Source organism: Sebastes umbrosus, chromosome 1 (assembly GCF_015220745.1).
Source record: "Sebastes umbrosus isolate fSebUmb1 chromosome 1, fSebUmb1.pri, whole genome shotgun sequence".
NCBI lineage: Eukaryota > Metazoa > Chordata > Actinopteri > Perciformes > Sebastidae > Sebastes > Sebastes umbrosus.
This window is the reverse complement of record NC_051269.1, coordinates 29,591,367-29,604,855: the sequence shown is the minus strand read 5'-3', so window position 1 is coordinate 29,604,855 and position 13,489 is coordinate 29,591,367. Positions and strand designations below refer to the sequence as shown.

The 13,489-nt window shown below is 38.4% G+C and overlaps 1 protein-coding gene across 1 annotated transcript; it reads left to right on the top strand.

Moving 5' to 3' along the window:
* The first annotated feature begins 1,355 nt into the window (after positions 1–1,355).
* On the top strand, positions 1,356–12,564 carry npepl1 (aminopeptidase like 1). The gene is made up of 12 exons (XM_037783452.1): positions 1,356–1,746; positions 4,878–5,063; positions 5,285–5,455; positions 5,579–5,668; positions 5,776–5,857; positions 6,331–6,473; positions 7,322–7,399; positions 7,507–7,607; positions 8,034–8,157; positions 8,385–8,561; positions 9,264–9,374; positions 12,234–12,564. Exons 1-12 carry the CDS (start codon positions 1,597–1,599, stop codon positions 12,390–12,392), a joined length of 1,572 nt encoding a protein of 523 aa, XP_037639380.1. The 5' UTR covers positions 1,356–1,596; the 3' UTR covers positions 12,393–12,564.
* Positions 12,565–13,489: the final 925 nt, after the last annotated feature.

Sequence of the window (13,489 nt, the reverse complement as noted above, 5' to 3'; positions counted from 1 at the left end):
TTTTCCTGGCCACAGTGCGCTTTGTGGATACTGTTGGGTCTCTAAACTATGGTGTACGGTCATAGACCTGCTCTATATATAAAGCGTCTTGAGATAACTTCTGTTGTGATTTGACGCTATACAAAAATAAATTGAATTGAATTGAATTGAAATTGAATGTGATTGAACTTTTTTAATTTTATTGAGGTATTTAAAATATTTTCGAGAAAGGAGAATAGATGAGTTTATAGATACAGACAGGGAATGAAATTAGCACCTGCCAAATACAGGGTATATGTTGGCTGTGGCAGGTAATCATTTCAGGTCACCTGCCACCATGGCAGACAGGTTTTTCTTATATTAAGAAATATTTTTTTAAAAGCAATTCCTAAATTACAAAATAGTCAGGGATTAATGTTACATGATCCATATTTCTGTCTGTTACCACTGACCCAGTGTTTACTAAGGGTGGAAGAAAATATCGAAAATATCGCAATACATTGCAAATCGATTTCTAATTAATAGTTTATATGCAAAGATTAACTCAGTCAATACTTCATTTTATTTGCAAAGATATGCATCCTCTGTGATAAATGCAAATGCAGATCCTACTACTCTGATTGCATAAAAAAGTTAAAAAAAATTATATTATTATTATTAAAAAAATTTACTCAGATGATGCATATGGTGGTGTGTTCTTTATACTATGACAGTTTTCCTAAAATTAGATTAAAGTATCGCAATATATTGCATCGTAACCCCTGTATCGTGATATGTATCATACCAATACACAGCCCTAATGTTTAAAAACATAAAGCGTTAGATTTCAGAAGTGGCAGAAAAAACAATTGTGTGGCCAGAGACATGTTCAGTGACCTGCCACAGTGGCAGGTGAGGAAAAAACTTAATTTTAGACCCTGGATACAGATGTGCCAGTTCTCAACCCCTGAGACACTGACTCTCCCCCTCTCTCATACACTCTAAATACCACCCCCTCCTACAGCATCCCTCTGTCTCCCACTCTCTCCCTCTGATACCTGATTGTTTTGTTTGCACACCGGCAATATTTGCACTATCTGTTTATATCATGTTTGTTTTTATAGCTTATTTTGTAAATTGTACATTTTTATTCTTATTTTATTCTTATTTTATTCTAACGTTTTATCTATTTCTTTGTTATTATACTATTTGTCTCGCACCAACAAAGCCAAAGAAAATTCCTCGTGTATACCCCTTACACCTGGCAATAAACACCTTTCTGATCCTGAGGGTTTTTATCTTCATTATATGTCTTGGTGTAGTTGCTGCTGGTCGCCTGTAGAGGTCAGTAGAGATCTCTGACTACAGTTTCTATAAAGGAACCTTTCTGTCCTCTCCCGGCTGCCGTCGCCGGTTCAGGCTGCACCAGTGAACGACCGACAGCAGCTCGTTCCTCCACTTCACCGGTACCAGATATAGTCATCTATCTCTCTCTCTCCGGCTCTAGTAGTCTCCAGTAGTCTCTAGTAGTCTCTAGTAGTCTCTAGTAGTCTCCAGTAGTCTCCAGTAGTCTCTAGTAGTCTCTAGTAGTCTCTAGTAGTCTCCAGTAGTCTCTAGTAGTCTCTAGTAGTCTCTAAGATGGCCAACGTGCAGCTGGAGTTTAAGGCTTCAGCCGGAGACTCTGAGCCTCAGACTCGACCTGTCCTCATCATCGGTCAGCAGAGCAACCTGACGAGACTCGACTGGAGCAGAGTGAAGGGGAAGCTACAGCCGGCTGTTAGCAAAGAGGTGAAACACTTCATATATAACTACTGAATGAACAGGATGTGTTTGGGTGATAGCTAGTGCTAGCACAAGTTAGCACTAGCTTGCTAACATCAGCTAGCTAACGTTAACTAGACCAGAGATACACAACAACAACAACAACTAACTAACTACATAGTTATGTTAGTTAGCTATCATAACACTCAGCTTAATTCATCCAATTGACAGAAAAATAATCTGCATCTACTTTGGTAATTGATTAATCACTTAAATCATTCATGAAGCTGTCTAACATTACTGTACATGGTTACACTTACAGCCTCTTTTCTTTGTCTTAGATAGTAAACTGAATACCTTTGGGGCTTGGACTGTTGGTCAGACAAAACACACAAGTGTAGGAAGTAGGAAGGAAAATTGTGAGGGCTATTTTTTTGCATATTTGAAGTTCACTAAGCAAAGTCAAGGTAGCCTAGTCTGCAGCTCCTCCACTGCCATCCAGGACAATCCATACATTACTGTTTAGGGCAAGAAAAGTCAACAACTGATTGCTATAAACCATGCAAGAAAGACCATTGTCATCATCAGTGTGTTTAAGTTTGGGAGCTCTGAAGATTCATTCACAAAAACAGATGGAAATCCACCAATATGTGAGTGGAAAATGTGACAAGGAGTTTAAAAAAATAAGAGGCTTCAAAGTGTCACTCAAGTTTCCAGACAGTGTCACAATTACCATCTTAAGCATTGCAAAGACTTTTTACCACCTTGGAAAAATTAGAGTAGTACAAGCAGAACAATAATGTTGGTTAATCATTGTCAGAGGATATTGAGTAGCTCTGGGAATGACAGGAAACCTTTCCTTGACCTCACAGACTCACTCTCTCAAGTCTCTCTTTTATAGACTGGCTGTCACTTAAATCATTCATCAAGCAAAACTGTCTAACATTACTGTACATGGTTACACTTACAACCTGTCAGATGTGTGGATCTGCCTCTTTTCTTTGTCTTATGAGATAGTAAACTGAATATCTTTGGGGCTTGGGACTGTTGGTCAGACAAAACACAGAAGTTGAAGTAGGAAGGAAAATTACTAAACCAACTAGCTAGTTATTAGTTAGCTCTATAAATTAAGGAGATATTAATGCTCTTGTTACATATAAGTCAGTGGAAAAGTGAATTACAACGCCAATATTGTTAAATATAACTAACTTTACATTTTTTTAATAGTGTTGAATTGCTTAACTCTTAAGTAACAATATTGTGCGTTGTTAACTTTACGTTCTTAACTGGTAAAAAAACAACACAAGTTAATTAACTTCTCAAGGCACAATTTTGTTTTACAATTAATGAGAGTTGAGGTTTCCACTTCCTGGCTTTGTGAATGGCAGTATTGTATGGCCATGAGATTAATGTAAAGTCTTAAACTGGGTGTTATCCTGCTCATGTACTGGACTCAAGACAAAACAATACTCTGCTCTCCTGGTTTCTAATGGAGCTGTAAGCAGTGTGTGCTGCAGACTGGTATAAATTAATGTTATTATATACTATTGTATATTATAAATAATGATTTGCCCATATAAGAAAAGATAACAAATAGTCAATATGATTAAGTTAAATATGTAAGTAATGAATTGGTATTGTGATTAAGTTATATTATAAGTAATGAATTGGTATTCTGGATTGATAACAAATTTATATTTTGATAATTATATCCGTAATTAATATATATTTCTGTATGACAGAGATTAAAGGTAATAATTATAGTTAGAATAATTATAAATAATAATAATTATAGTTAGACACATTTAGGAAAATTGAATTAGAGTATATGTATGGCTCAATAAGGAAGCGGGTTAATAATTGACTTATGGAGAAGGGGTGGGATTAAATAAATTTATACTTCTCACTCTTTTTCGAATATGTAAATCAAGGCATTAAGTGTTTTTTTTTCCTTATGTTTTTCATTGTATGTAAATACTACTTGTTTCTGACTGTCCACTCGTTGGTATGATCATTCTTTTTCTTTATTTTATTTTTTTTGTATTATACATTTTGAAATGAAATGACTGTCGTTCAAAGTCCTCAGAGGTGGTTGTGCAAAGGTGACAGCCAGTCTATAAAAGAGAGACTTGAGAGAGTGAGTCTGTGAGGTCAAGGAAAGGTTTCCTGTCATTCCCAGAGGTACTCAATATCCTCTGACAATGATTAACCAACATTATTGTTCTGCTTGTACTACTCTAATTTTTCCAAGGTGGTAAAAAGTCTTTGCAATGCTTAAGATGGTAATTGTGACACTGTCTGGAAACTTGAGTGACACTTTGAAGCCTCTTATTTTTTTAAACTCCTTTTCACATTTTCCACTCACATATTGGTGGATTTCCATCTGTTTTTGTGAATGAATCTTCAGAGCTCCCAAACTTGAACACACTGATGATGACAATGGTCTTTCTTGCGTGGTTTATAGCAATCAGTTGTTGACTTTTCTTGCCCTAAACAGTAATGTATGGATTGTCCTGGATGGCAGTGGAGGAGCTGCAGACTAGGCTACCTTGACTTTGCTTAGTGAACTTCAAATATGCAAAAAAATAGCCCTCACAATTTTCCTTCCTACTTCCTACACTTGTGTGTATTGTCTGACCAACAGTCCAAGCCCCAAAGGTATTCAGTTTACTATCTAAGACAAAGAAAAGAGGCAAATTCACACATTTGACAGGTTGTAAGTGTAACCATGTACAGTAATGTTAGACAGTTTTGCTTGATAAATTATTTAAATGATTAATCAATTACCAAAGTAGATGCAGATTAATTTTCTGTCAATTGGATGAATTAAGCTGAGTGTCCATATAGCGTTTTTTTTTTCTGGCAGAAAAGTGTTGACGACACCAGCGCCTTTCTGAAAAGTTCAGAAATTTTCAACTAGAAGTGTTCGGAGTGTCCACGCAAAAAGTCGGCGCACTCTGAAAAAAAAAAAAAAAAAAAAAAAACATTGTACTGCAGCGTCTTACCTCTAGACAGCTGCATACATCCACCTCATTGGGAACAATTGGAAAAAAAAAAAAAAAACACTAATATGGATACTCAGCCTTAGTCTACCAATTGTTTCTGCTCTACTGTCTCCATAATGAATCTAAAATGTTGGTTTTGTCATGTTTTCTCAGCTCTGGCAGGCGGCTCTCAGCGCTTTGAACCCAAGCCCCACGGACAGCTGCCCTCTGTACCTCAACCATGCCGCGGTGGCTGCCATTCCTTCACGGGTCAGCAGGCACAACAGCCAGTCTTCTGCCCACTTTGTGTCCCGGCTGGTCCGTTCCTGCCTGCCTGGAGGGAACAACCGCTGCATTGTGGTCAGTATCGTCAGAATTTAATTTTTTTCTGTCCTGTAACATAATAGCTAATGGATATGGGACGTATTTCCTTACCTTTTCTCACCTCCACTGCTGTTTCAACCGGGATACCATTCTTCCGTGACTCTCTGGGAGTCCTATGGCACTTAAATCTGTGCCATCCAGTGTAGGACGGCTCGTGTGACCAAGTGGCTAATATGAGTGTTTTCTTTCCTCTCCAGATGGTGTGTGAGCGTTCAGAAGTGTTTGCGTCCTCCTGTGCCATTGCCAGGGCCTTCCCCATCTTCTCTCGCCGCTCTTCATCTTCACGCAGAGCTGACAAGAAACATGTCACTGTGGAGATTTTGATTGTCGGGCCAGAGAACAGTCCTCTGGATGTCGCAGAACTTGAGGTACTTTTTTTAACACAATTTTTCAGGGCCTTTAAGACGCTACTTAGGTATAGCATGTTTTTGAACCACTGTGGTTCATGTTAACTGCAGTCTGCCATAGCTGAAGGTTTTTCTTTTGTTCAGTGTCTCTCCAATGCTGCTCATGGAGTGCGGATGGCAGCTCGGATCGTGGACACACCATGTAATGAGATGAATACAGATCACTTCTTAGATGTAAGTGAAACTATTGCTCTTTTGGAAATGTTGTTGACTCTACTACAGGAACATGGTTCTAGTTATTTTTCTGCAGCCCCCGTCACAGACATTCATTTCTGTTTCAGGAGATCAAGGCTGTGGGAACTGAACTTGGAATAACTCCAGTGATCATTCGTGGAGAGGAGCTGAAACAAAAAGGATTTGGAGGTACTGTGTCTGTAGATGTCTCTTTATGTCTGTGATTAGCCTGTATTATGACAACTCACCTGTCAGAATAACTGATTTACTGTATATGAGAAGCAGCAGCTTGTTACTGTGGTTAGATAACTCAGTTGTACGACTATTAACATAAAGACTCCATATTTCGTAGCTAGATACACACATTTATTTACCACGTTATTCTGGAACTTGTTCTTCTGCAATTAATAAAAGTTTAATGATCATAAAAATGGATTATCTTTGCATTCATCCAGTCTGAAATCCTAACTCACTGTAATTTTATTTCACTTTGCTTAGACGTCTTCGTTAAAGCAACTATAACTTAATCCTAAAAAATCTTGAAAAACTAAAGTTCAATATTAGGAGTTTATAGAGCGATACACATGTTTATCTGTCCTCATCCAAGAGATGACAAATCCTCAGATTGATCATCGGTAGTTTCTTTCTTTTGACCCTTTCAGGTATTTATGGAGTTGGCAAGGCGGCAGAGCATCCCCCTGCATTAGCAGTCCTGAGCCACAAGCCAGATGGTGCAACCCAAACCATTGCATGGGTGGGCAAGGGCATCGTATATGACACTGGAGGACTCAGTATCAAGGGAAAGGTAATCTTATTTTTCCTCTGGAGAAGTGATAGTAACTATTGTACATCATGGAAAAAAAAAAAAGTTTGTTTTATGCTAATGTCCTTTTGGGAACATCGCTGCAGTAAACACCTAGGTAAATAGTTTAAACCTGCATATTATTCTTATGTTTTAGCTCCCTGCATTAAGGGTAACTATGCAACTAAAAATCACAAATCAGATTTTGACAGCAGATATGTGAGAATTGCTTGTGACCGATGTCTAAATTTAGATATGCAATTTAGGACAAATCTAAATTTGTCATTACTTGGTGTAATCAATTAATTGCACTTTCACGGTTGTTTTAGACACTAAATTATGGTGTAGTATTATTAATAAAGTGTAAACTTTATTCATCTGGATGGTAGTCTGCTGCAATCAAACAGACAATTTTCAAAGCATTGTGTGTTATTTTTGTACCTCTCAATTTGACGTTCATTGTGATCCTGTGGACTGAATTAATTTACAGTTTAATCTACACATCATTTTCCATTTTCACCGACAGAACCACAACATAGCCACACTTTGACAAGGTGTTTTGGCCCATTCACTGTACACCTTTCAGACTGCTGCCTTCGAAAAACTGCAATCGTTTGGGTGATCCTTGAACCTGCCTGCTGTGACACTCCTGATTTAAGCTTTAAGCCTGTTCTCTGTAATCCATTCACATATAGTTGCTGGTGCATGCACCAGTTTATGTAGAGTCCTATTGAAATAGAAAGGTAGAGCTCACTTACTCTGCAGGGATGAGGTTTACCAACCAGCTGGTAAAGCTTTTCTGACTGTAAATATATGGGCTGCATCACATGTGCATATGTTTTTCTTTCTAGACCACAATGCCAGGGATGAAGAGAGACTGTGGTGGAGCTGCTGCCATTTTGGGAGCTTTCAGAGCTACTATTAAACAGGTGAGCTTTTGGATTATCCCTCAGCAGCTGTCACAGCTGTTCTAGCCTCCTCTGTTTCTCTGCTGCAGAGTTGTTTTATCAGACTCTCTCTCCTCTGTTTGTTCCAGGGCTTTAAGGATAACCTCCATGCAGTGTTTTGCCTCGCAGAGAATTCAGTTGGACCCGCAGCCACACGACCTGATGATATCCACACTCTCTACTCTGGAAAGTGAGTCTCTCCTTTGATGATAATCTAACTATAAAGCCGGTATATGGGTATATGTGTATGACATTCTATGTGGGTATGTCCTTCGCATATCTCGAGATTTACGAGAACCACTCATCTGATTGACTTCACACTTAGCGGTTTAATTTTCCAAGGAAGCGCAGCGTCGAGAGTGAAGTTGTTTGTATGAGTGGTTCTCGGAAAGCTGCGAGCAGCAATACCACAGGCCAGGCATTCGGCCCGTTCTGAACAGGCATGTTTTGAACTGGCACTGCACATGTGTGTCAAATTATCTGATTTGATTCGTATGTGCCCATCATGGTATGATTGGACACAAACCGCCACTGATATTATTTTACAAGCTGAATCAACAGGAATGAATGTGGGCTACGCTATAAAAAGAAAACTAATGTGTGTTTTATTCTCAAGGACAGTGGAGATCAATAACACTGATGCAGAGGGCAGGCTGGTGCTGGCTGATGGAGTGGTGTACGCCAGCAAAGACCTCTCAGCTGATATTATTCTGGACATGGCCACACTGACGGGGGCACAGGTGGGTGACGGCTACTTACAGACTGTTATTAAACCTTCCACAGCAAATGTGAACTATAGCATTTTCAACCTATCACAAGTCGATAGATAAAGCCTCAAAACACTGGCAGGTTTTTGTTTTTTTATTTTTCTCAACACAGCCCCTGAAGAGACCAAAACCAACAATGATTTAGCCTTCTAATGGGTACTGTCTTTCTATCTAAAAACGTTTTTGCTTCTGTTGTCCAGGGGATCTCCACAGGGAAGTACCATGCAGCTGTGATGACTAACAGTGAGCAGTGGGAGGTTGCATGTGTGCGCGCCGGGCGCAGCAGCGGAGATCTTGCTCACCCTTTGGTCTACTGTCCCGAACTGCACTTCAGCGAGTTCACCTCTGCCATGGCTGACATGAAGAACTCTGTGGCAGTAAGTGACAAACTACAAGTTCATCAAAACCAAACGCTTAAATGAGACATGACAAAGTGCATAAAAAATCCGACACATTTGATAGTTCGCAGGACAAAAAAAAACAATTGTGTACTTTAAAAATACACTAAACTGTACTAAAAAGGCTTTACTGTAACTTTTATTTTTCATTTTCCAAGCTCAAATTTTGTAGTTCACTGTACCTGCATCTCCCCTATTCTTTTTGCACATTGTGCTAGGTTCATTAAATTAAATGATTTTAAAGCCTACAATAACCAGTGTGTTCTTCTATGTTCATGTCAAAGCCATGTTGGAATTTTTTGTGGTGGAAACTCCACCTTGATGGTGACAGAGAACCTGGGAAATTAATCTTAACAGTTCTTTGGAAATTCCCTATTGACGTGGTTCAGTGTAGATAAATATAACGGGATAGTAGCTCTCTTTGACTTTATACAGGTGGTAGAGGATGTTTGAATTGTTTAGAAAAAAGTTTTTTCGATTTTGACTTATGGCATATCTGCATACAAATGGCTGGTATGGGCACCGTGTGAGCCAGTAACATACAGTAGTGTATAGATTACTACGTATTTCAAGTACAATATTTGTTTGATGACTGATATAATATTTATATTAAATATGTAATTAGTTATAATTTATTTTGGGGACTTGCTGATGTTTGTCATCCTTTTCTCGTTTTGACAGGACCGTGAGAACGCCCAGAGCTCCTGTGCCGGCCTCTTTATTGGTAACCACTTGGGCTTTGACTGGCCTGGTGTCTGGGTCCATGTTGATATCGCCTCTCCTGTCCATGCTGTGAGTAACTGGGGCTTTGGTGTGCTGACAGATATTGTGCTTGAATTTTTACCCTGGAGCAATGCAGGTGATGATCATAACTCAGTGAAGTGAAAGTTTTATTGGGTTTCTGCTGCCTGCAACTGGCTTAACAAGACATTTCTTAAGATGGATTGTGCAGAGAAGCAGAACAGGAGTGTGTCTTTAACAAATTACATGTTGGCATCAGAAATTATACTGGTTCAGACCATGTCTTACTTTAGCTGTCTGTGCCGTTTTAAATCTTGTCTTTAGCTGACTGACTCGTGCACATGGACCTCTACAGGATCACATAAACCCAACTTCTGATATAAAACCTCCAACTGAACTTAATATTTTTCACCACAAAAGTCATGTAAATATGTTTTTATTATTATTTTAAGTTATTTTTATCTGCTTATGGATTATTGCATATATATATATATGCAATATCAGTTGTGGAAAATGTTCTTGTGCTTTATTGATTATAATGTAAAGAATAAAAAACTAAATAGCTTTCATAAAAGAAATGCAGTACAAAGTGCTTTACTATAAGGGAAAATAAACATGGAATGAACATAAAAACAGGGAAAATAAGATGGAACAAAACACACTTCATAAAACAAAATAAAAGTAAGATGAATAAATTACATAGAATGCATAATGTAAGATGAAAAAATATAACCCACTGAATAATGATATTAAAATCAGTACCCATATTTGCTGCATGCACATCAATAAACACTGCAGCAGCATCAAAAGGTCTCAATTCTCTTCGACTCTGTTATCTTTTCTACATCAGTGGTAGAGATTTGAATTTTTAAGTGCTCTCTACCAATCGACACCTAGGTCTCTGAGGCTATAAATAAACACAACAGAACCTACTTTTTCCAAAAGACACAGACTCACCACCGGTCTTGATTACATCAAAATTAACCTCATTGTGGGTGTTATCTGTGTCGGCCACAACCCAAAGTTGCCCTGGAGGAATAGGTGCTGTGGGGTTTGACAAAAACACCACAGTCTTATCTCAAATCTGATGGCCTACCACTGATGTCAACATTTAAATTAACACACTTAATTTAAACATAATCTGTAAACCACTTTTAAGCTCCCTCTATAGACCCCATCCATGTTCTGTTAGTAAACATGATTATGTATTTTTGTGGGCAGAGCGTAAGTGGAGGTAGAATCATTCTCTGAACACGTTAGCTAATACTGGCAAGTTTTGTTTGCTTGTTTTTTTAAAAATGGTTGAAGAAAAAAGTTTCTCGGAAAGTTTTTTTTTTTTTTTTTTTATACTTAAGAAGGTTAACATTAACCCACGGGACCCGATTTGCTGACTCAATGGCCAGACATTTACATATCTGATAGAGAAACCAACTGTGCATAGTAAAGAGATACTGATGGCGTATACATTTTTGGATGTCTATAACTATCCTGCAGAAAAAAGTTCAGTTGCTATTCCAGCATTGGCAACAGCAACCCAAAAAAAGGAAGGACTTATCAGAAAGCGTCTGCGGCGAAACGTCTCAGATATGGAGAGAAAATGTTACTCATAGTTTAGCTCCTGCTAACCGCAGCCAAAGGCTCACAGCTAATGTTAGCAAAAGGCTAAATTATTAGCAACATTTTCTCACCATCTCTCTGTCGTTTAGCCCATTAGCAACATTTTATTCATCCAACAACAACGCAAGATGACATTTTTGATGTGTAACTTTAGCCTACTACTCTCACTGAGGTGATGTGCTTGCCTCCAGTATTTCTTTTTTTTGCCTCCAGCTAACACCGTGACGTAATCACGACGTTGGCACTAAAAGAGTCTATAGAATACCTTAAATCAAGTATAAAATAAGATGAAAATAGAATGCAAAATATAAAATACAACCCACTGAAAATACAACATTGTAAAAGAATTGCAGCAGTGCATAAGTGTTGCACAATTTAAGGACAGTATTAACTATTACCAGAGACTCGGTAACCTGAAAGAAGTGTCAGCAGAATGTGTAAGGAAGTTGGCAGCAACACCGCTATGCTGTGAAGCCTCACATGACTTATGTTGAACATTAAAGGATAGGTCCACAATTATTCAGGTATGTCTTAAAAGAATAGTCAGGTACCAACATGAACACCGAAACAGGTTTTTCTTGCTGTAATCGTTCCTCCTGTTCATACTAGACATTTAAAGATTGTTCCTTATGCACTTTCAATGTAAGTGATACAGGTCACAGTGCTTGCTCTGTGCAAAGAAAGTATTCAAAAGTCAATTAACCTGATTATCAGAGTGTCCATGTTGTACAGAAACTAGTTGAGCCAGTAATATCTATAGAAACACCAACTTCCTTTGTGGAGAAGCTGACTTCTGCTGCTGATTTTTTCGTTTTATTATGAAACTCGTCACCGTTTTTTGAAGGAAGTAAAAGCAGCTGATCTTTCTCCATTACACCTGCTCATTATGCATTTTTTTTTATTCAAACTACGTTTTACAACTTCCTGCAGGTGTCAGGACTGTGCCGGCTTTACATATAAAAAAGAATCCGTTGCTCTGTCCTGGTTTTGTGGTTCAGCTCATAAAAAACAGGGCTCATAATCACTTATATGGTACTGAAGCCTGCTGTATATATTTGTTCTTCTCACCTGTTCATTGTTTTGGCTCAGAAATGATGTAACATCTTCACTATAGTAACATTTATGGAGAATTGGGTTTTAGACCAAACAAGGTCTCATGTTTCAGTCACATTACCTCTGAATGAAAAAGAGAAGTTTATGGGTAGCGAAAAAAAAAGATAACTGCAGGATAAGTTTACGGTAATGACGCTTGAATCTGACCCTTGTTTTTTGTCTCATATTTTGTTTCTGCAGGGAGAGCGTGCCACAGGATTTGGCGTTGCTTTGCTAATGGCCCTGTTTGGTCAGGCATCAGACGACTCCATGCTGAAACAAGTGTCTCCTCTGGGTGCAGCCACCAACATGTGTGGTGACCAGATGGAGCGTGACTGCAAGAGACGAAGACTGGTGTAGAACACACAACGGTTTACTTCCCAAACCCTGACCGCTGCGCTGCCACCACACACCCAAACCGCTGAAGAAGCAGAAGAAGTGCCCATCCAGTTAGTTAAAACATTTTAAATTGTGATTCACGTTCCTGTGTTTGATCAAATGTCACTGAATAAATCGGTTAATCATCAGTAAATCAGGTGTGTTATATGTATGACAAAACACAAGCCCTCATTTGTCCTCATGACTCGGCACTTGCTGCACTAATCACCTCCATAGCTTCCCCATTTTTTCAGTTGCTCTTGATGAAGATGCATTGATTATTATAATATTTGAAAAAAGCAGGTGGTTTATCTTCAGGACAAATCAATTAACCAATCTTTAATTTTTTTTCAGCAGTGATTCTTTGTAAATGTTCATATTTTTTACAGTGCGACAGTTAAAAGATTTACCTCGTAAATTATAAATGTTGTTTTCAAATATCCACCTCATCAGCGGGCATTGTTGTACGTTGATACTTAAATGCAAATCAAGTTTTATAGCATACATGTTGTCTTTGTAAACAGAAATACTGGATCAGGATCAGTAAAACTAGAGTTTTCTTTTTTGGTAATCACTGCACGTTGTATTCACTTAGTGTATAGGTGGATTGTGTGATCTCTGGACCAAACTGAGGAGTGAGTGCTTACTGCATTTTTTTAACAGTTTCAAATGCTGTCAGATTGAGGAATTGACGAGCACATGTGCTTTATCAGTACAAAAACACACACAAGATGTTAGCTGTTTTGGACAGATTCCACCGCAAGTATAATGTTTTTCCACCCTTGTGACAATCACGTTATCCTTCAATAAAGGCAGTGCCATCTGACCTTTGTATGCGTGTGAAGTAAAATACTCCAAAACTCTGACAATGATCTCTTAAATCAAGATCTGACATGCTGGCTTTTTGGAGAACTCCATCTGCCGAGGTGAGGGGAAAAATTCAGGAAAAGCCATTAAGTGGACCTTGAGTTCAGATATTTTTTGGCTGTTAACTCAGTTAATTCTTAACTTGCACACTCGCCACTTAACAAGTTTTATCCCACCTAAAATGAACTTCAGTAATTCATAGCATCACACCC